Genomic DNA, 22,422 nt, shown 5'->3' on the forward strand with positions numbered 1-22,422 from the left:
TTACTGACTGATCAGCATTGACCTCATTTGAAGCTCCCTAATAAAGTGACGTTTAAATTTAATTAATTTATTAACGAACAAAAATTTCAGAAAAAATTCTTTTGAAATGGAGGGTTGACAATGTACCAGAGTAACAACTTGCTTAAATTGAATGTTTAACTTAATCAGTATGCATACATTTATATATCAAAATTAAACATATTTTATAGATTCTAAATGTATGTTAAATTAATTGCACGTTTATCAAAAATAGATCTGTAATTTAATGATTAAAACATAGCATAAAATCTAGTTATGGAACAACCCCGATTCTAAAAAAGTTGGGACAAAGTACAAATTGTAAATAAAAATGGAATGCAATGATGTGGAAGTTTCAAAATTCCATATTTTATTCAGAATAGAACATAGATGACATATCAAATGTTTAAACTGAGAAAATGTATCATTTAAAGAGAAAAATTAGGTGATTTTAAATTTCATGACAACAACACATCTCAAAAAAGTTGGGACAAGGCCATGTTTCCCACTGTGAGACATCCCCTTTTCTCTTTACAACAGTCTGTAAACGTCTGGGGACTGAGGAGACAAGTTGCTCAAGTTTAGGGATAGGAATGTTAACCCATTCTTGTCTAATGTAGGATTCTAGTTGCTCAACTGTCTTAGGTCTTTTTTGTCGTATCTTCCGTTTTATGATGCGCCAAATGTTTTCTATGGGTGAAAGATCTGGTCTGCAGGCTGGCCAGTTCAGTACCCGGACCCTTCTTCTACGCAGCCATGATGCTGTAATTGATGCAGTATGTGGTTTGGCATTGTCATGTTGGAAAATGCAAGGTCTTCCCTGAAAGAGACGTCGTCTGGATGGGAGCATATGTTGCTTTAGAACCTGGATATAGCTTTCAGCATTGATGGTGTCTTTCCAGATGTGTAAGCTGCCCATGTCACACGCACTAATGCAACCCCATACCATCAGAGATGCAGGCTTCTGAACTGAGCGCTGATAACAACTCGGGTCGTCCTTCTCCTCTTTAGTCCGAATGACACGGCGTCCCTTATTTCCATAAAGAACTTCAAATTTTGATTTGTCTGACCACAGAACAGTTTTCCACTTTGCCACAGTCCATTTTAAATGAGCCTTGGCCCAGAGAAGACATCTGCGCTTCTGGATCGTGTTTAGAGACGGCTTCTTCTTTGAACTATAGAGTTTTAGCTGGCAACGGCGGATGGCACGGTGAATTGTGTTCACAGATAATGTTCTCTGGAAATATTCCTGAGCCCACTTTGTGATTTCCAATACAGAAGCATGCCTGCATGTGATGCAGTGCCGTCTAAGGGCCCGAAGATCACGGGCACCCAGTATGGTTTTCTGGCCTTGACCCTTACGCACGGAGATTCTTCCAGATTCTCTGAATCTTTTGATGATATTATGCACTGTAGATGATATGTTCAAACTCTTTGCAATTTTACACTGTCGAACTCCTTTCTGATATTGCTCCACTATTTGTCGGCGCAGAATTAGGGGGATTGGTGATCCTCTTCCCATCTTTACTTCTGAGAGCCGCTGCCACTCCAAGATGCTCTTTTTATACCCAGTCATGTTAATGACCTATTGCCAATTGACCTAATGAGTTGCAATTTGGTCCTCCAGCTGTTCCTTTTTTGTATCTTTAACTTTTCTAGCCTCTTATTTCCCCTGTCCCAACTTTTTTGAGATGTGTTGCCGTCATGAAATTTCAAATGAGCCAATATTTGGCATGAAATTTCAAAATGTCTCACTTTTGACCTTTGATATGTTGTCTATGTTCTATTGTGAATACAATATCAGTTTTTGAGATTTGTAAATTATTGCATTCCATTTTTATTTACAATTTGTACTTTGTCCCAACTTTTTTGGAATCGGGGTTGTAAGTTAAAGAAAAGTTTATACTCTCTCTGTCATCACATGTTGAAGTGCAAATATTTGAGAGACACGAAGGAAAACCTGGCAATTGATGAATATATAGTACTTTTGGATTTCGCTGAGAACTACTCTTTCTTGGTACAGGATGCAGCGTAGGGGTACCACTGGGACAACAGCCAGTGCACCCTTCATCCATTTGCTGTTTACATGAAGAGCCGAGATGATGGGACATGAAACAACATGCATATCTATGTGTGTCATAAGTGACTGCCTGAAGCATGATACTGTAGCTGTTCACACATTCTTAAAAGCAGTGATTCCATACATTCAACAACTCAATCCCCAAATTTCAAAACTTGTATACTTTAGTGATGGATCAGCTGCCCAGTACAAAAACCACAAAAACTGTACAAATCTGTTGCATCACCAAGAAGACTTTGGTATGACAGCTGAATGGCACTTTTTTGCTACTTCCCATGGAAAATCACCTTGTGACGGGATAGATGGCACCGTGAAGCGTTCTGCAGCAAGAGCCAGCTTACAGGCAGTTACTTCACAACACATACTGACGCCACGAGATCTCTTTGTGTGGGCAGAAAAAAAAAAACCATAAAAAACATCCATTTCATTTGGATTGAAAACGGGGAAGTAACAAGCAATGGAAAAGTTCTTCAGAAGAGACTTTCAAAGTCCTCAACAATACCAGGAACAAGGGACAACCACTCATTTGTTCCCATCTCAGAGAGCCACTTGCAGATCAGCAGAGTGTCTGGTGGACCAAGCTTCATTGTGGACATGAGTGGCACTCATCCCCAGGTTGTAGATGATGCTGTGAAAGAAGGTTACACTCTGTCAGACATGATCCCAGGAAAATATGTTGCATGTTTGTATGACCAGCAATGGTGGATTGGTAATATCTGTGCAATATCGGAGGGGGAACAAGATGTGCAAGTACAATTTATGCACCCTCATGGTCCTGCAAAGTCTTACAGTTGGCCCAGAAGAGAAGATATCTGTTAGGTTCCACTGATGCACATCATAAAGATCATAGATGCACCAATCACATCAACTGGTAGACAATATGTAGTTCCGTCTGGTGTGGTGAAAGAAACTGACCAGTTATTCAAACACTTCAAATAGACATGCCAAGTCTACACAAATAGAATTAAATTTGTGTAATTGACTGTGAGATTTGTAAATCATTTATCATATTTACAAATATACTACATATATGTATAGTCAAGAGAATTTTAATTAATGATGTAGCATGTGATGTAACCTTGTGAATGGTATTTTCGCATGTCTTAAAACCTTCTATATTCAACAGCTTGAATAAAATAGTTTTCTTCACAGCACCAACTTCATATTTGGTACATAAATCAATTAGACCTTGCTCTTTTCACTGATTTAATTTGTTTTCTGGTAGACCTTGTCAGATTTTTGATATAAGCATTCAAAATACAGACGCGACAAGCTTTTTTCCAGTTTTAGGGGCCTATATATGAGACAAGTATAATTTTTGTCACAGATATAGCATGTTTTCCTGATAGTACTATAACATGTCTCATATATTAAAAAGAATCAGACATCTGGTGTCATTTAAATCTGGAGATATGGAGAGCCAAAATGTGCTACCATGGACAAATGCGCATTCCAGGAAGCCATATTTGGCACGCCATAAATCTGCAAATACAGTAGACATCACATACAACGGCCTAGGATAAACCGGATATTCGCCTACACCGTACTGATTCTCGTGGTCCCAGCCCCGTCTAACTATAACTCCTTTAAATTTCATCGCATATACCGGCCTTTATATACCGGACAATCGCATATAACGTACCAAAATCTCTGGTCCCAGTCTAGTGCATTTCCATTAAAATAGCCTCGCATACAACGGACAACAATGCCGTTTCCCCAACGAAGAGTTTTTAACACACAATGCACAGCGTGATGGAGCATTCTAAGTCTGGTTGCCAATCAGCGATATCGATCAAAGTGACGTCATGCAGCCTGTTTCCCCGACACCATCCAATCAGCACTCAGATAGTTTTGATTTTGAATGTTGGTTGGAACGGAATGGTGTCGAATAAGCGTAAGCAATGGACATACAAAGAGAAATACGATATTGTCAAGTTTGCCGAGAGTCATCCAGAATGGAAAAAAGTAGAACTAGCTGCCAAATTTGATATAAAAAAACCCCAAACATTATCTGATATTCTGAGAAAGAAAGTTGAGATCGTTTCTATTATTGAAAACCTGATAAAGTGGCTAAGGATGCAGGCGGCGTCAAGCGTGTTCGGAAAGTCAGTTACGAAGATGTGGATGCGGCACTTTTAGTGTGGTTCCGCCAAAAGGCAGCCTTGCTGGACATAAGAATTGATACAGAAATGCTTCGGCTGAAGGCTGAGTATTTTGCTCGCCAGCTTGGACATGAGGATACCACCATATCTGGGGGCTGGGTCGATCGTTTCAAGAGAAGATGGGGCATTTGAAAGGTGCTCAAGTGTGGGGAAGCCGGTTCTGTGGATCAAGATGTTGTTACTGACTGGCAGACAGGGAAGTTAGCCGATATCTTGAAGCATTACAAAGCAGAAGATATTTATAACGCCGATGAGACTGGTCTGTTTTATATGATGTTACCAGAGAATGCTCTGGGCTTTATAGGGGAAACAGTTCATGGGGGTAAGCAGAAAAAGACCAGGATTACCCTATTAGTCGCCGCCAACATGGATGGGTCGGACAAACTTCCGATGTTCATTATCGGTAAGAGTCAGAAGCCACGAGCATTCAAAGGTTGCAGGCAGATACCCCTTGAATATACCGCAAACAAAAAGGCCTGGATGACCAGTCATTTGTTTGAAGAGTGGCTGAAGAAGCTTGATTCTCGTATGGTGCGTGGAAACAGGAAAATCTGCATGATTGTGGACAACTGTCCAGCTCATCCTGACGTTGACCTACAGAACATCAAGTTGGTTTTTCTGCCGCCGAATACGACAAGCGTTACCCAGCCCATGGATGGCGGGATCATCAAGAACATGAAGTTCTACTATCGAAGGATTCTTGCTACAAGGAGGTTGAAGGCAGCAGAAAAGGATGAACAGTTCAAATGGGACCTCTTAGATGCGTTGTTTGCAATAAAGACAGCATGGGCCAACGTCAAGACTAGTACGATCATCAATGTCTACAGGTAAGGTTAAGAGACAATTTTTCTAAGACTCAGGCAGAGTGTGATACACCATGTCTCAGATTTGCCCGAAGTTTTTTCCAAGATAGGCAAATTGTCCCTAGTAAGGAAAATGAGGCGAATTGTCCCTAGCAATTCAAGCTGCATACATCCTACCCACTACACTAGTAAGGAAAATGACATTTTTGGCAGTCAGTACTGTACTTCCTTTGTCATTTTTGAAGGTTCTACAGGGGTTTCCATAAAAAAATCATTTATGAAAATTTGGTTTTCAAATGGAAATATTTCATTGCGCCCTGACAGATTATTTTAGCATGTTTAGCCTTAAGATAAAAAGGTTTAATCTGCAAACTGTTACAATGAATTATAATATTTATTTCCGATTCATTTCAGGAAGGTGGGCTTTATCTCTACTTACGAAGATGAACAACCCCGAGAAGTAGAAATGGTCGAACCAACTGACGCCACGGACACTGACCAACAAGATCGTCGAGAATTCAGAAATGTGTGGGACAGGTTGAGGGAATTTCTTGGAGAAAGGATGCCAGAAAACATGGACGATTACCTCGACATTGATGCAGATGAAAATGAGGCAAGTCTGTAAGGCCTAACTGTTTGTTTGAAAGGGTCATTGCATTCTGCTTTCCTTACTAACTTACATGTGTGTAGTAATATCATAATCTTGCATCGCAGATTTTGATGTCTTATCTTGTCCTCTGTCTCATTCCAGGTTTATGAAGTGATGACTGACCAAGAGATCGTGGAGCCTGTCCAGTCCCTGGCTAGTGCCGATTCTGATGTTGAGATAGCTGGCGATGAAGGGGATGGTCCAGCTGATGAGGGACCCGCTGAACCACTTCCACCCCCATCAGCCAAAGCGACTTATGATGCTGTAGATGTCATTCGGCGTTTCGCTCTCACCATGCCAGAGTCTTCAGACACAGATGACGTCTTCAGACTCGCACAGAAAATGGAGATTCTGTTAACCAATGAAGCCCCAAAGCGGCTTAAGCAAAGCTCAATTTTGGACTTTGTGCAGTCATAAGTTGTGTTCTAACCCGCCACAGAGGGGTTAAGGTGTGCGGGACTGATCCTCTGTATAAAGTTTGTGTTTGTAATCTAAGTATGTACTTCAGTACACAGCTGGAAGTTGTTATTACTGCCGAATCATTCCTCACAGTGTTACATAATGAACACACTATTCAACTTCGCATACATGTAGATTCAGTGCATCTTGCAGTGTTTTGAATTGTGAGAACTCTCTTTTTCAGTCAATCATCTTGCAGTCAGGGCAGCACGGTGGTGTAGTGGTTAGCGCTGTCGCCTCACAGCAAGAAGGTCCTGGGTTCGAGCCCCATGGCCGGCGAGGGCCTTTCTGTGTGGAGTTTGCATGTTCTCCCCGTGTCCGCGTGGGTTTCCTCCGGGTGCTCCGGTTTCCCCCACAGTCCAAAGACATGCAGGTTAGGTTAACTGGTGACTCTAAATTGAGCGTAGGTGTGAATGTGAGCGTGAATGGTTGTCTGTGTCTATGTGTCAGCCCTGTGATGACCTGGCGACTTGTCCAGGGTGTACCCCGCCTTTCGCCCGTAGTCAGCTGGGATAGGCTCCAGCTTGCCTGCGACCCTGTAGAACAGGATAAAGCGGCTAGAGATAATGAGATGAGATGAGATCTTGCAGTCACAGGGCATTTGACTAGTAATTGATTCATTTAGGTCTTTTGATTCATTCATTTAGGCTTCTTTTCTATATATGGGGTGAGTTAGGATATTCTGGATTAACTGTTAAATGTGCAGTGCTGGTAGGAAAGAATAAAGATACCTAATGAATGGCAAAAGGACTTTATTTTCTTTGAAATAATCATCACATACATGTACACGTGTATGTTACAGTGATTGAACATACATGGTCAAAACAGACAGAACAGTGTGCACTCCCTTCAAGGTGACTGGGTGTATAACGAACAGTAGTCTGCTATATGCGTATAACAGACAAAGTACGGCATACACATAGCAGACAAAGTACGGTATCTGCATACAACAGACTTCGCATATAACAGACAAAAATGGCTGGTCCTAGGTGGTCCGTTATATGCGAGGTTTACCGTATTTTGATACTGTTGTTAAATACATAAATGAGAACAACACAGAGCACCATAATATTAGTCTGGCTAACGCGACTTCAAAGCTCTACGAGCTATTGGTCTGGCCAAGATATTAAGCCCAACTGTTTCCCAGAGCCCGTGGTTGACCCGCCTCCCTGAAATGCCTCAGTTTGCTACTGGTCGAAGCCAGAAAAGGCTGTGACGAAGCTTAAACCAATCACATCACTCTTTCCACTCTTTCCTTTCGCCACGTATGTGATGCGACAGGGCTAACTGGTAGATTAAACTCTTACCGAAGCCGGTCGGGAGCAAGGCGAAAACGTCCTTCCTTTCAATAAATACCTCCAGGGCTGCTCTTTGCTCCGTTTTCAATAAGAACTTGCTCCATGTTCGTAATGTTTCTAGTGAATGAAGCGCTTCCGGCATAGATTCTATAAACAATCTATGGCTTCCGGTCGCAGTTCTACTACGTCACTGCCTTGAACACGCCTCTACCCAGGGCCGTTGGAGATGCTCAAAGTTGATTGGTTCCCGATTTTTCGGGAGCTTGGAAGAGCTGTAGATAGTTTGCCTGGCCAGACTAAGCTCGCAACAGGCCCTCATGTTGCGTCACGCTTAGGATGGGCGGGCCCAGGCTACCATAATATAATATCAACAAATAATAATAATATATTGGAAAAACTTGGCAACTTGGTGTATGAGTACTGAAAACAAATATACTTACTATCATGACTATAGCGCCCAAAATATGTCCAACATGCTTTCTGTATTTAACCATTTATGAGAGAGAAAGCATTAGGAGCTTCATATTGACTAGAAATCAACTTGAAAAAAATTAATTATTCCATAAAAATTGTAGCGCAGCCAAGGCCTACCCTGCTCCCACATTTGCTTATAAGTCCTTTGTCGTTTCTCCTCTTCAGACCAAGGTCGCTTTGTCCCCGTCTCTGGCGGTTTCTGTACACCTTTCAGAAAATTCCACATCGCAATGTAGCTTTGGCAGATGTAGATGTAAACAACAACAAAAACACGTGCTTAAATGGGCGATAATGTTGCCACATCTATTGAATTTGATAACGTGATTACCGCGATATTGAACGAGATGCGTGACATGCATGCGCAGTAGTGAAAAAAACGACAGCCTGACTCGTACACGATCTGATTCGGAATTCTTTGGTATTTTCCGTCCTGCCGATAAACACATCGATTAACACAGACACGGCACACGCTTAATATGTGGCGGCTTTAGTTGACGGTGTGTCTGAATCTTCGCTTCACATATTTTTTTTTATTGGCTAGTGACAGGAATTACCCGCCAAATGACAAATTAAGTCGCCTCGGGCGACCGGACCACCGCGAATTTCAAGCCGTGTGTGTACCCTGAGTGAAAAAATGCCGAATATATATTGAAACAAAAAAATGCAACACAAAATTTAAAGTCTTAATTCCTCCTTCTGTACTTTGATACGCCCATAATCGTGATTATTAATATGCAAATTAGTCTATGGCGTCATCCAGTGACTGTTTAAACGCGCTTCAGTTACTTTCCCCGAAAGGCTTTAGCCAGGGAACTAAGCAATGCTGAGTGAGAACAGTGAGTCCTCCACACAAACCAGAACACACACAAGTGACTTTCAACAAATGAACAGGAAATGAAATAATACCACACACACACTAAGCTAATTAATTTTAAAGTTAGTCAGCTACATATAGTGTACTACTCTAGTGTTCTAGAATACTACTAGTGGGAGTGACTGTGTCGCCTCCCACAAGGACATCATCCTGAAGTTCGCGGACGACACCACAGCGATAGGACGCATCACTGGTGGTGACGAAACAGCCAACAGGAGGGAGGTGGCCAGTCTGGTGTCATGGTGTGAGGACAACAACCTCACCCTCAACACGGACAAGACGAAGGAGATGATAGTGGACATGAGGGAGGAGAGGAGACCTCATCGGCCACTGTTCATCCAGGAGCTTGAGGTGGAGAGGGTGAGCAGCTTCAAATACCTGGGTGTTCACATCAGTGAGGACCTCACATGGACACTAAACACCACACAGCTGGTTAGGAAGGCTCAACAGCGGCTGTACTTTCTGAGGAGGCTGAGGAAGTTTGGCATATCACCCAAAATCCTCAGCAACTTCTACAGCTGCGTGACAGAGCATCCTGACCACCTGTATCACTGTGTGGTACGGCAGCACTACAGCAACGGAACGCAAATGCCTGCAGAGGGTGGTGAAGACTGCCGAGAGGATCACCAAAACTCCACTGCCCTCTCTGCAGAGTCCACAGGAGAGCTGCCTCCATCCTCAAAGACCCCACCCACTCCCAGCACGGACTGTTCACACTTCTATCCTCAGGCCAGAGGTACAGGAGTGTGAAATGCAAGACTGTCAGACTAAAGAACTCTTTCTTTCCCACCGCCATCAGACTCCTGAACAGCTGACAGGAGTCGATAATCATGAACTGATGATGATGGATTCTCACATCGAGGGCGACGTACAAGTATTCTGCGACTGATGAGTTTTTTCGTGGGAGCAGAGACCAATCCTTGAACAGCAGGGCCGATTTCGGCGTTCGGGTCTGGCATCGCTGTCCAGTAGAGTCCAGACATTCCACGTTGCAAAGTTCATCTTGTAATTCCGTGTGATTTTTTGACCACAAAGGTGGATGACCATCCAGGCGTGGTTACCTGGCAGGGTTCATGCGGAGCAGGTGATGTTTAGGGTCCCTTTTCAGTACCTTTCCCCATGAGGGGAGAGCATCGCTGTCCCTAAAGAGGAATGCTCTGTCGCCCATGCAGGATACGAGTGCCACATCTGCCCCAGTCTACGACAAACGACCATCACACGTGGGCCGCCTGAGTGCAGGGTTGTGACTAGGGACTCCCAGTAGCATCCTCTGCCTGTCCCTGTCACCACTCCCCTATCGCCACAGAACTTGAATGGATTAAAGGATGGAGCGTCATCAATATGTCACAGGATGACCTGCACTTGAGTGGATTATAGTGAGAAAGGTGTGCGCTTCCAGTCCCACTCTCTCGTCCAGTATGTGCCATTTGCTATCTGGTGCAAAGGTTGCCACAAGATGAGTGACGTGCAAGGATGCAGGTTATTTTCGGAGTGTCCTTCCCCTAGGTGGGTTGCCTTCCAAGGCTTGAGAGCCCCACTCGCCCTTTGTGTCTGCGTGATGGCCGTTGGCTCTTAAGGAGCTCATCCACCCTTTGTGAGGTCTTGTTTTTCGTCCTGCCGGGTGAAATGCCACCCTCCTCACCAGTGAACCAAAGAGCACTGGTGAGGGAGCCGATTTAGACGCCGACCACCCGTCCATGCAGCAGGTTGTACTGGGTTATAGTGTTACCAGTAACAAAGCGAGCAAAAACTGACCCTGACCTGACACACACAACCATGGACTACCTCCCTGTAAACGGTCCTTGACTGCTTACATCTGTTTGCACATTACTGCCATGTCTGATCATTGCCTTATTTTTGTATTACACTACTTATTTTGCACTATATTTACCTTTATTTTGTACTATACTGGGTGTTTTTGTTGCTTTTACTTTTGCACTATATTGCCTTTACTTTGTATTACTTCTTCTGCCTATTTATTTATTTGTAATTGGCATTCACGGTGGACAGCAAACTAAGAATTTCATTGTGCAAGTGGACATGGCCTTACTGGGCATATATGACAAACCTTTCTGTGTGGGGTTTGCATGTTCTCCCTGTGTCTGTATGGGTTTCCTCCGGGTGCTCCGGTTTCCCCCACAGTCCAAAGGCAGGCAGTTAAGTTAACGTGGGGCGGCCTTGGGCTGAAGTGCCCTTGAGCAAGGTACCTGACCCCTGACTGCTACCCGGGCGCTGTAGTATGGCTGCCCACTGCTTTGGGTGTGTGCATGTATTCACTGCTTCAGCTGGGTGAAATGCAGAGGATGAATCTCACTGTGCTTGAAGCGTGCATGTAACAAATAAAGGTTTCTTCTTCTTAACACTTTGAACTTCTAGTAGCAAATACGGATGTTCCTGTGGACGTTCTATCAGTCTGTGGTCGCCAGTGTCCTGTTTTACACCGTGGTGTGCTGGGGGGGGGGAAGCACATCCAAGAAGGACACATCCAGGCTGGACAAACTGATCAGGTGGGCTGGCTCTGTGGTCGGCATGAAGCTGGACTCTATGGTGACAGTGGCAGAGAAGAGGACTATGGACAAAATACTGAACATCATGGACGATGCTAGTCACCCTCTGCACACCATCATCAGCAACCAGAGGAGTCTGTTCAGTGACAGAAGACTCCTTCCAAAGTGCAGGATGAACAGACTTCAAAACTCCTTTGTCCCTCACGCCATCAGACTGTACAACTCCGAGGAGGACAGGAAGGAGCAGTAGCCTAGCCTGACAAAAAGTAATACTGGACAATATGCAATATAAAATGTGCAATACCTCTCCTGCTGGACTTTTTTTTTATATTTGTATATGTAAATACTTTATCTAGAAGTTCTCTCTATTTTCTATTTATCCTGTAATGCTGCTGTTGGAATTTTAATTTCCCTGAAGGAACCCTCCCAAAGGGATCAATAAAGTTCTACCTAATCTAATCTAAGGGTTGTTTTACAATCAGGGTACAAAGTTTGTGTCACAGGGGTCCAAAATTCAAATTGATTCAAACTGGTTCTTGTACCAGTTTTTAAGTGAAGGACAAGTTAAAGAACAGATTTCAGGTAATTTTTTGACATGTGTATGGTAGTTTTGTGTAATCTGCTATAAGATAAAGATGATTAAGTGTAGCTTTAAGCAGGGCTGGGAGAAACAAATGAAGTGATTCTTGGAGAGGAATTTTTTTTTTTCGACAATTCAGAATCCACTACGTCCATAGTGCTTTTAAATACAAGGCTGTAAGCTTTGTGTTAGTTGTCTCTAATATTTATGTCCCAATATCTTGACCACATTTTAGGATGAAAATAATCATTTTAGATATGTTATTTTATATTGAAAAATTACCTGTCTCGGAGAGGACATTTTTTTTTGACACAGTTACATACTAATTTGATCAAAATAGTCTGAAAACTTACTGGCATTCAACATTAAAACTTAACTATGTTTCCAATGATATGGAACCAAATATTTGTTTTATGGTATAAAGAATGATTTAAGTGCATCCCTTTTGGAGCTACCTGTGGTCAAAAAAGCACTTTTTCTAAATGACACGAGTAATTTTGCTAAATATGACATACACTACCGTTCAAAAGTTTGGGGTCACTTTGAAATGTCCTTATTTTTGAAAGAAAAACACTGTTCTTTTCAATGAAGATCACTTTAAACTAATCAGAAATCCACTCTATACATTGCTAATGTGGTAAATGACTATTCTAGCTGCAAATGTCTGGTTTTTGGTGCAATATCTCCATAGGTGTATAGAGGCCCATTTCCAGCAACTATCACTCCAGTGTTCTAATGGTACAATGTGTTTGCTCATTACCTCAGAAGGCTAATGGATGATTAGAAAACCCTTGTACAATCATGTTAGCACAGCTGAAAACAGTTGAGCTCTTTAGAGAAGCTATAAAACTGACCTTCCTTTGAGCAGATTGAGTTTCTGGAGCATCACATTTGTGGGGTCGATTAAATGCTCAAAATGGCCAGAAAAATGTCTTGACTATATTTTCTATTCATTTTACAACTTATGGTGGGAAATAAAAGTGTGACTTTTCATGGAAAACACAACATTGTCTGGGTGACCCCAAACTTTTGAACGGTAGTGTATATTGCCATACATTCACCAAAAATAACGTTATCACCTAATTTTTTTTTGCATGGTAAATAGAGCTATCACAGGGCTACAATAAACAACCAAGTTTATTTAGTCAAGCCTTTTGATATTAAAGATAATAAGTGTTAAATGTGATTTTTAGCTTGCGTACCCTGATTGTAAAACAACCCATAGTATCTAATCTAAAATAACTAGCTTCACTTCCCACCTGAGCACTTCACTAACCAAGAGGCACACAGCAAACTCCAGCTTATGAGTGACGCTTAAAAAATGAAGTATTTTAACTATTAACTTCTTTCATTCTTTCTTTCTTTCTTTCTCTCTTATCCCAGTAGCAGCAGCAGCACCTCATCACGCGCTCATTCACTTCATAATGATGGAGTTAGCTTAATAGCATGCTAGCTAGCATTAGCTACACAAAGTCTTACCTGTCCTCCGATTGTCACATCAAAAAACACAATGGGATTATTGGGATTTGAAGGTTGTACGTTCATAATGAAGCGTTAATGGAGAGTGAAACCAAATATAAAAGCCTTATTTTGCTGGTTTTAACCGAACAGATGGTTCAACTCATTCAAAAAAGGAACATTACGGCAAGCCTGAATGGACATTCGTACGGATCCCCTTGAGGAACAAAACCGTCTCGCACAAGCAGTATTAAAATCTGTGTATTGAATTTTCTATCTTGTACAACCCCGATTCCAAAAAAAGTTGGGACAAAGTACAAATTGTAAATAAAAACGGAATGCAATAATTTACAAATCTCAAAAACTGATATTGTATTCACAATAGAACATAGACAACATATCAAATGTCGAAAGTGAGACATTTTGAAATTTCATGCCAAATATTGGCTCATTTGAAATTTCATGACAGCAACACATCTCAAAAAAGTTGGGACAGGGGCAATAAGAGGCTGGAAAAGTTAAAGGTACAAAAAAGGAACAGCTGGAGGACCAAATTGCAACTCATTAGGTCAATTAGCAATAGGTCATTAACATGACTGGGTATAAAAAGAGCATCTTGGAGTGGCAGCGGCTCTCAGAAGTAAAGATGGGAAGAGGATCACCAATCCCCCTAATTCTGCACCGACAAATAGTGGAGCGATATCAGAAAGGAGTTCGACAGTGTAAAATTGCAAAGAGTTTGAACATATCATCATCTACAGTGCATAATATCATCAAAAGATTCAGAGAATCTGGAAGAATCTCTGTGCGTAAGGGTCAAGGCCGGAAAACCATACTGGGTGCCCATGATCTTCGGGCCCTTAGACGGCACTGCATCACATACAGGCATGCTTCTGTATTGGAAATCACAAAATGGGCTCAGGAATATTTCCAGAGAACATTATCTGTGAACACAATTCACCGTGCCATCCGCCGTTGCCAGCTAAAACTCTATAGTTCAAAGAAGAAGCCGTATCTAAACACGATCCAGAAGCGCAGATGTCTTCTCTGGGCCAAGGCTCATTTAAAATGGACTGTGGCAAAGTGGAAAACTGTTCTGTGGTCAGACGAATCAAAATTTGAAGTTCTTTATGGAAATCAGGGACGCCGTGTCATTCGGACTAAAGAGGAGAAGGACGACCCAAGTTGTTATCAGCGCTCAGTTCAGAAGCCTGCATCTCTGATGGTATGGGGTTGCGTTAGTGCATGTGGCATGGGCAGCTTACACATCTGGAAAGACACCATCAATGCTGAAAGGTATATCCAGGTTCTAGAGCAACATATGCTCCCATCCAGACGATGTCTCTTTCAGGGAAGACCTTGCATTTTCCAACATGACGATGCCAAACCACATACTGCATCAATTACAGCATCATGGCTGCGTAGAAGAAGGGTCCGGGTACTGAACTGGCCAGCCTGCAGTCCAGATCTTTCACCCATAGAAAACATTTCACGCATCATAAAATGGAAGATACGACAAAAAAGACCTAAGACAGTTGAGCAACTAGAATCCTACATTAGACAAGAATGGGTTAACATTCCTATCCCTAAACTTGAGCAACTTGTCTCCTCAGTCCCCAGACGTTTACAGACTGTTGTAAAGAGAAAAGGGGATGTCTCACAGTGGGAAACATGGCCTTGTCCCAACTTTGAGATGTGGTGTTGTCATGAAATTTAAAATCACCTAATTTTTCTCTTTAAATGATACATTTTCTCAGTTTAAACATCTGATATGCCATCTATGTTCTATTCTGAATAAAATATGGAATTTTGAAACTTCCACATCATTGCATTCCGTTTTTATTTACAATTTGTACTTTGTCCCAACTTTTTTGGAATCGGGGTTGTACATGATTTTTTTTTTCAAAACTGATGATATTCAGTTCAAACACAATTAAAAGTAATTTCAGGAATAGATCTCTTGTGTGGTGTGTAATTCACCCCTCTCATTTAAATAAGTCAAATTTTTCGCCATGCACTTTGCGCATCATGGACCTCGGTGATTTTAAAATGCTGCTCTGGCCCTGCTCATCTCTGCCCCTTTTTTCCTGAGCAGCAGGGTTTGAAACTCCAGCTACAGTATATGCCGCCACATAGTGCGCTTGTTGCTTCGATCATTAACCGCAGGTTACCGTATCATTGATTTTATCTGAGACGGTAACGAACATTCTAAACAATTCTAATATGTTGCGTCAGAATGTTTATGCAGGTGCTCATGGGACTTGTAGGCGCGTAATATTACATTGCAATGCGTTTATTATATCAGATGCCTTCAGAGAAAACTACAATTAAAATATATTGTCATACCACAGAATAACCCACCCACCAGAGTGGCTAGTGAGACTAAAGTCATTACCCGCCAAAACCGAATTTTACCCGCATTTGGCGAGTGCTAATGTAAAGCCCTGAGACACACACTGATAAACATCAATACACATACAGACATGTACAGACACACACCTGCAGGTAAACATAAAAACATATACAACACACGGTGGTGTAGTGGTTAGTGCTGTCGCCTCACAGCAAGAAGGTCCTGGGTTCGAGCCCCATGGCCGGCGAGGGCCTTTCTGTGTGGAGTTTGCATGTTCTCCCCGTGTCCGCGTGGGTTTCCTCCGGGTGCTCCGGTTTCCCCCACAGTCCAAAGACATGCAGGTTAGGTTAACTGGTGACTCTAAATTGACCGTAGGTGTGAATGTGAGTGTGAATGGTTGTCTGTGTCTATGTGTCAGCCCTGTGATGACCTGGCGACTTGTCCAGGGTGTACCCTGCCTTTCGCCCGTAGTCAGCTGGGATAGGCTCCAGCTCACCTGCGACCCTGTAGAAGGATAAAGCGGCTAGAGATAATGAGATGAGATGAGACAACACATGCACCCACACACACAGAACCATGAGTATAAATACACAACCAAAAACCACCATGAACCGTCCGTAGCCCTATTGCACAACGCCTTTGGCCTTAGAAGCATTCAAAACTCTGACTGAAGTTGGTAAGAATGAATTTTTGAAGCGGTTAAGCCTGCAGTCGGGGACTCTATAGCGTTTGCCTGATGGTAAAAGTTCATATTCAGAGTGGAGGACATGGGACTCATCAGACAAAATTCTCTGTGCATGTCTAAGCACAGACTGCGCATAGATGGCCTGCAGGGGCAGCTTTTCAGACCTCCGTATCACTTTTATTGCGGGCAATTCTTGATTTCAAATGGACTGAGAGGTTACCGTACCAAGCTGTCATACAGTACCTAAGCATGCTTTCCAAGATACGCTGATAAAATAAAAACATTACTTTTTGGTTTACACCAAACACCCTGAGCCTGCGCAAGAAGTACAATCTTTGCTGCAGGCGAGAACACAGGTGGTCAACATGGACTTGCCAACTGAAAAGGTGGTCCAGATCAAGGTGGATACCAAGATACCTGTATGAATTCACTTGGCTGATTTCTACACCATGAATACAAAGTGGAGTATGGTCCCCTATTAACTTAGGATCCAACAACATTTCCTCTGTTTTCCTAATGTTAATAGTGAGGTGATTTTCATCACACCACTTGACAAAAGATTGCACCTCCTTAAAGTATGCTGTAGGCTCTGTATCCTGGTACAGCAGGCTTAGGTTTACTTAAGTTAAAGTACTTGCTTTAAAAAATACTTAAGTATTAAAAGTACATTTTCTGTCAACACATGGTTATATTATTGCCACAACGTTTACAAAACCTAATGCCGTTACCAAAGACAGAAATGTGAATCCACAAAACGAATGCATGCTGTGCCATCATGGTGGCTTAATGTTAAGCTAGCTAGTCAGTGAAACTCCCACCTGACATGCTCGCAAACTTTTCAAACTTGAAATCATATTGGGTAGCTAACGCTACTAGAAAAGAAAGATTTCTACATTCTGTTTATTTGGCAAGATTATGCGAAAACATATTTCTGAAAGGACTTCAGATAAGTTAACGTTATTCATGTTAGCGTAACTCTGTTTTTACATGTTAACTAACAGTGTCCAAGTTAACTAGCTGTGTGTAAACGTTACCCATGGACAAGGCTGCGGCAACTTGGCGGGCAAATCCATAGAAAGTCATTTGACGAACCATACTGCACAGCTATTGTAGCATTATCGCTAGCTCTAAAAGCACAGACAACTTCATTGCAAGCTTTCTCTTGGAATAAAACATTTATATACCTTGATGTGCTTCTGCAGGTCAGACGGCAAGTTTTTATTGGCTGTGATGTGGTTCGTTTTGGCAAACAAAGCAAACATTTAAAACGAAACGAATCTTTATTCCTTTCAGAAAACTGAAATGTGGGTTTGAGGTATGGCCTTGGGGGGGTGTGCATTCCCCAGAAGAACCACCTCCATCCATATTCTGCCATCAACTGATCGTGTTTAAATAACGCTGCTGAGAAATCATTGATCCTGAAAGAAAAGAAAGCACAACTTCATTCATCACACACTTGTGAAATTCCTCTCTGCATTTAACCCATCTGAAGCAGTGAGCACACACACGAGCAATGAGCACACACACATATCCAGAGCAGTGGGCAGCCATGCTAACAGTACCCGGGGAGCAGCTGCACGTTAGGTGCCCGAGCTCAAGGGCACCTCAGCCCAAGGCCGTCCCATATTAACCTAAATGCATGTCTTTTGAACTGTGGGGGAAACCGGAGCACCCGGAGGAAACCCATGCAGACATGTGGAGAACATGCAAACTCCGCACAGAAAGGCCCCTGCTGGCACCTGGGCTCGAACCCAGAACCTTCTTGCTGTGAGGCGACCATGCTAACCACTTATACCACTGTGCCGCCCATCTTATCCAGTATGGACCCTTTTCACGTGACGTCACGACAAACGCGGCCGCCATTTTGGACGTGTACTACCAGTAGTTTACCACAGCCAGCATTGAGGAACAGCAGCAAAGAAAGTGTTTATTTTCAGCAAGACTTCCATCATGCCACTATATTGTTGTGCACCTGGATGTAGTAACCATCAACAAACAAGGCAAGGGTTATCATTTTATCGGATCCCGGTAGATGCTGACCGATGGAGAAGATGGATAGCGGCATACCAACGCTTGTGTAGTGACCACTTTGTTGGAGGTAAGACGAATAAAATTAGCCAGAAAAGGCATTACATTGCTGTTAACATTCCATTCTAGTTTACTGTAATTATGATCTGGCAGCTATTTACACCGGATCCAGTGTAAATAGCCGCCGGAGCCAACGTCCGAGGTTCCGGAGCACGCTCGCTCGTGGCCCGGCCGGAGCCGGCGGCCGCGGAGCCGGCGCGCGCTCGCTCGCAGCCCGGCCGGACATTGGCTCCGGCAGCTATTTACACTGGATCCGGTGTAAATAGCTGCCAGATCATAATTACAGTAAACTAGTAAATACAGTTTTCTGCATCTCGCTCCTTTTTCTTTTATGTTTGTCGCCTTCCTCGCATTCAAACCGATTCGAGCCGAAGTCCACTACATGTCCAAAATGGCAGTCGCGTTTACGAAGGTCACGTGACTGAAAAGGGTCCATATGGCTGTGACGTGACCCTAATGATTACTGATAGACTGTCTCAGTGTCATGTGCGAAAAAAAATCACTTTTTAGAAAAGAAAAGAAAAAAAAACCATCCACTTTCAAAGTTGCTTCATAATAATGAGTAATGAGGACCTTGATAGAAATGTAGTGGAGTAAAAAGTACGATATTTGCCTTTCAAATGTAGTGACGTTAAAGTCACAAGTTTCCAAAAAAATACTCAAGTAAAGTACAAATACTCAAAAAGTGTACTTAAGTACAGTACTCAAGTAAATGTACTTCGTTACTGTCCACCTCTGCAGTTGGGGGTTAGGTGCCTTGCTTGAGGGCACTTCAGTCATTCCTGTTGGTCCAGGGAATCAAACCAGTAACCTTTTGGTCCCAAAACTGCTTCTCTAACCGTTAAGCCATGGCACCCCAAAAATCTGTTTTCCTAGAAAAGGGCAACCTGCTGCATTTTACTTCCTTTATATGATGTCAACAATTACATTTTTTTTAATTTATTACATTTAAAGCATACATTTGATCAAATCAGTCATGTTTCAGGGCATCTGTAAAAGGCTCATCACTCATGGTAGCTGTTATTATTACTAATGTTATAGCTGCTTTGAACAGTCATTTTCTCAGTTTCTTGTTGAATTAATAAGAAAAAATATGCAGCTTGAACCAATAAACCACAAACAAAACCATCCTCTCAGAACATCTTTCCTGTCAGAAAACTTCATATCAGCAATTATATATTTCCTTCTTTGTCAAATAACACACTTTAAAAATCTATTTACTATTATACCTTAGATATGATGCATGTGCCATACAGATCCCCCTGTGTAAATTGTTACTTTAAAAAATTAATAATGTACAGTGGTGCTTGAAAGTTTGTGAACCCTTTGGAATTTTCGATATTTTTGCATAAATATGACATAAAACATCAGATTTTCACACAAGTCCTAAAGGTAGATAAAGAGAACCCAGTTAAACAAATGAGACAAAAATATGATACTTGGTCATTTATTTATTGAGGAAAATGATCCAATATTACATATCTGAGTGGCAAAAGTATGTGAACCTCTAGGATTAGCAGTTAATTTGAAGGTGAAATTAGAGTCAGGTGTTTTCAATCAATGGGATGACAATCAGGCGTGAGTGGGCACCCTGTTTTATTTAAAGAACAGGGATCTATCAAAGTCTGATCTTCACAACACATGTTTGTGGAAGTGTATCATGGCACGAACAAAGGAGATTTCTGAGGACCTCAGAAAAAGCGTTGTTGATGCTCATCAGGCTGGAAAAGGTTACAAAACCATCTCTAAAGAGTTTGGACTCCACCAATCCACAGTCAGACAGATTGTGTACAAATGGAGGAAATTCAAGACCATTGTTACCGTCCCCAGGAGTGGTCGACTAACAAAGATCACTCCAAGAGCAAGGCGTGTAATAGTCGGAGAGGTCACAAAGGACCCCAGGGTAACTTCTAAGCAACTGAAGGCCTCTCTCACGTTCATGAGTCCACCATCAGGAGAACACTGAACAGCAATGGTGTGCATGGCAGGGTTGCAAGGAGAAAGCCACTGCTCTCCAAAAAGAACATTGCTGCTCGTCTGCAGTTTGCTAAAGATCACGTGGACAAGCCAGAAGGCTATAGACCCTTCCCACTGACGTCACCGGAAACCGGAAGTAAACAAACCCTGCGCCATATTGGAAGACCAACAAACTCGTGATTAGGGGGAAATAACGGCAGCGCGCGGAATTTAAACCCACGAGGCACTTGATTCATCATAAACCTACAATGGTAAACTTTTGTGCTGTGTTAGGGTGTTCCAACAAAGCTGATGGGAAAGGTGAAAAGTAGTCTTTCTACAGAATACCAGCTGTGATTGAGACACAAGCAAACCAAGGAGCTTTCTGCCAGGAGACAGAGAATAAGTGCATTACTGAGTGTCTCTGAGCAAAGAAGAGCCTGAACGTTGCAACCTCCCTATTGGCTGTTTGTAAAAATGTATCAATTGTTGCCCTTCATCGCGGACTCGAGAGACGAGACCTGACGAGTTAGTTCGTTGGTAGCAGAACAAAATGTCTGGACACAAATCGGGTTTTCAGAAAAGGAAAGAAAATAAACGCAGGGTCGAAAATACAAAAAAGGAGGCAGAAAAAGCAAAACGAGTTAAGGTAGGACAAATGGTTACTTTTCTGAGGCAGCCCGCCATGGCTGCAGGCTTTCAGTTGTGTCATTGAATGGTTACTTTTCTGAGGCAGCCCGCCGTGGCTGCCTGCAGGCTGATTTATTATAGCCCATTTAGTTAAAATAGTTGATATAAAATGTTTATAGTTATGTGATGGTTGTCCTCAGTGTTCGAACTATGCCGATATTTTTTGGGGGTCCCTTTTTTTTCCCTGGGGGGTGCTTGCGCTTGTCTTGGAGCGCGGATCTCCAAACACGAGAAGCCTATCTTATGCACATATCACACGGACTCCACACCTCCACCACGTCTGAAGTCATAACTCATCAGGGGAAATCGTGTCCGCATTGGCATGTTCAAAAAACAACCTCGTGTCAACAATGATACCACATGCAAGAACAAAAAAAAAAACAGTCAGGCTACTCAACAACCAACCTGGCAGCAGCAGTCGTCATATCGGTTTATTTGATCTTTGATGTAAACAACACTTCGGATATGCAAATGCTTCCCGTTACACACGATTGCTATGTCAATAAACATCTCATCTCATCATCTCTAGCCACTTTATCCTGTTCTACAGGGTCGCAGGCAAGCTGGATCCTATCCCAGCTGACTACAGGCGAAAGGTGGGGTACACCCTGGACAAGTCGCCAGGTCATCACAGGGCTGACACAGACACCCATTCACACTTCAATAAACATCATTTTGCCAATATTTTAGAGACCCCCCAACATTTCCCAAATCATGTTTTCAAGGGATCTCATGTCTGTTTCAGGGGATCTTGGATCCCCCAAGTACCCCCGTAGTTCAAACACTGGTCGTCTTGATTTAGACTGGTGGTTTTTTTTTTTTTGGGGGGGGTGTTTGCACGATGTTGCACCCGGGTCCAGATTAGGGCAGAACCGGCCCTGGCTACATTTCAGGTGTAGTTTGTTTTATGTATGTATGTACTTGCATAGATGTGTACTTGGTCTTCCAATATGGCGACTACCGAAATCTCGCGGCGCAGTGATGTCATGCGGGAACCCTCTATTGAAAAAATGTTTTGTGGACGGATGAGACCAAAATAGAACTTTTTGGTTTAAATGAGAAGCATTATGTTTGGAGAAAGGAAAACACTGCATTCCAGCATAAGAACCTTATCCCATCTATGAAACATGGTGGTGGTAGTATCATGGTTTGGGCCCGTTTTGCTGCAATGACGGCTTGCCATCATTGATGGAACAATGAATTCTGAATTATACCAGCGAATTCTAAAAGGAACATGTCAGGACATCTGTCCATGAACTGAATCTCAAGAGAAGGTGGGTCATGCAGC

General features: G+C 42.5%; 2 protein-coding genes across 4 annotated transcripts in view; both read right to left on the reverse strand.

The window, feature by feature from the left end:
- The window catches only part of ppih (peptidylprolyl isomerase H (cyclophilin H)), a 167,290-nt gene extending 153,722 nt beyond the window's left edge, over positions 1–13,568 (reverse strand). For both annotated transcript variants that reach the window (XM_060931537.1, XM_060931538.1), the window contains exon 1: positions 13,384–13,568. In XM_060931537.1, the coding sequence (XP_060787520.1) occupies positions 13,384–13,449 (66 nt within the window). In that variant the 5' untranslated portion in view covers positions 13,450–13,568. The remainder of the gene's footprint in view (positions 1–13,383) is intronic.
- The window catches only part of exosc10 (exosome component 10), a 285,760-nt gene that overhangs the window by 216,417 nt on the left and 46,921 nt on the right, over positions 1–22,422 (reverse strand). The window contains exon 26 of one of the 2 annotated variants that reach the window (XM_060931528.1): positions 8,066–8,075. The exons of the other annotated variant lie outside the window; for it this stretch is intronic. The gene's annotated coding sequence lies outside the window, so the exon portion shown is untranslated. Of the gene's footprint in view, positions 1–8,065; positions 8,076–22,422 lie in introns of those variants that run through there. 2 annotated transcript variants of the gene reach the window in all.

This window comes from Neoarius graeffei, chromosome 10 (assembly GCF_027579695.1).
Source record: "Neoarius graeffei isolate fNeoGra1 chromosome 10, fNeoGra1.pri, whole genome shotgun sequence".
Lineage (NCBI taxonomy): Eukaryota > Metazoa > Chordata > Actinopteri > Siluriformes > Ariidae > Neoarius > Neoarius graeffei.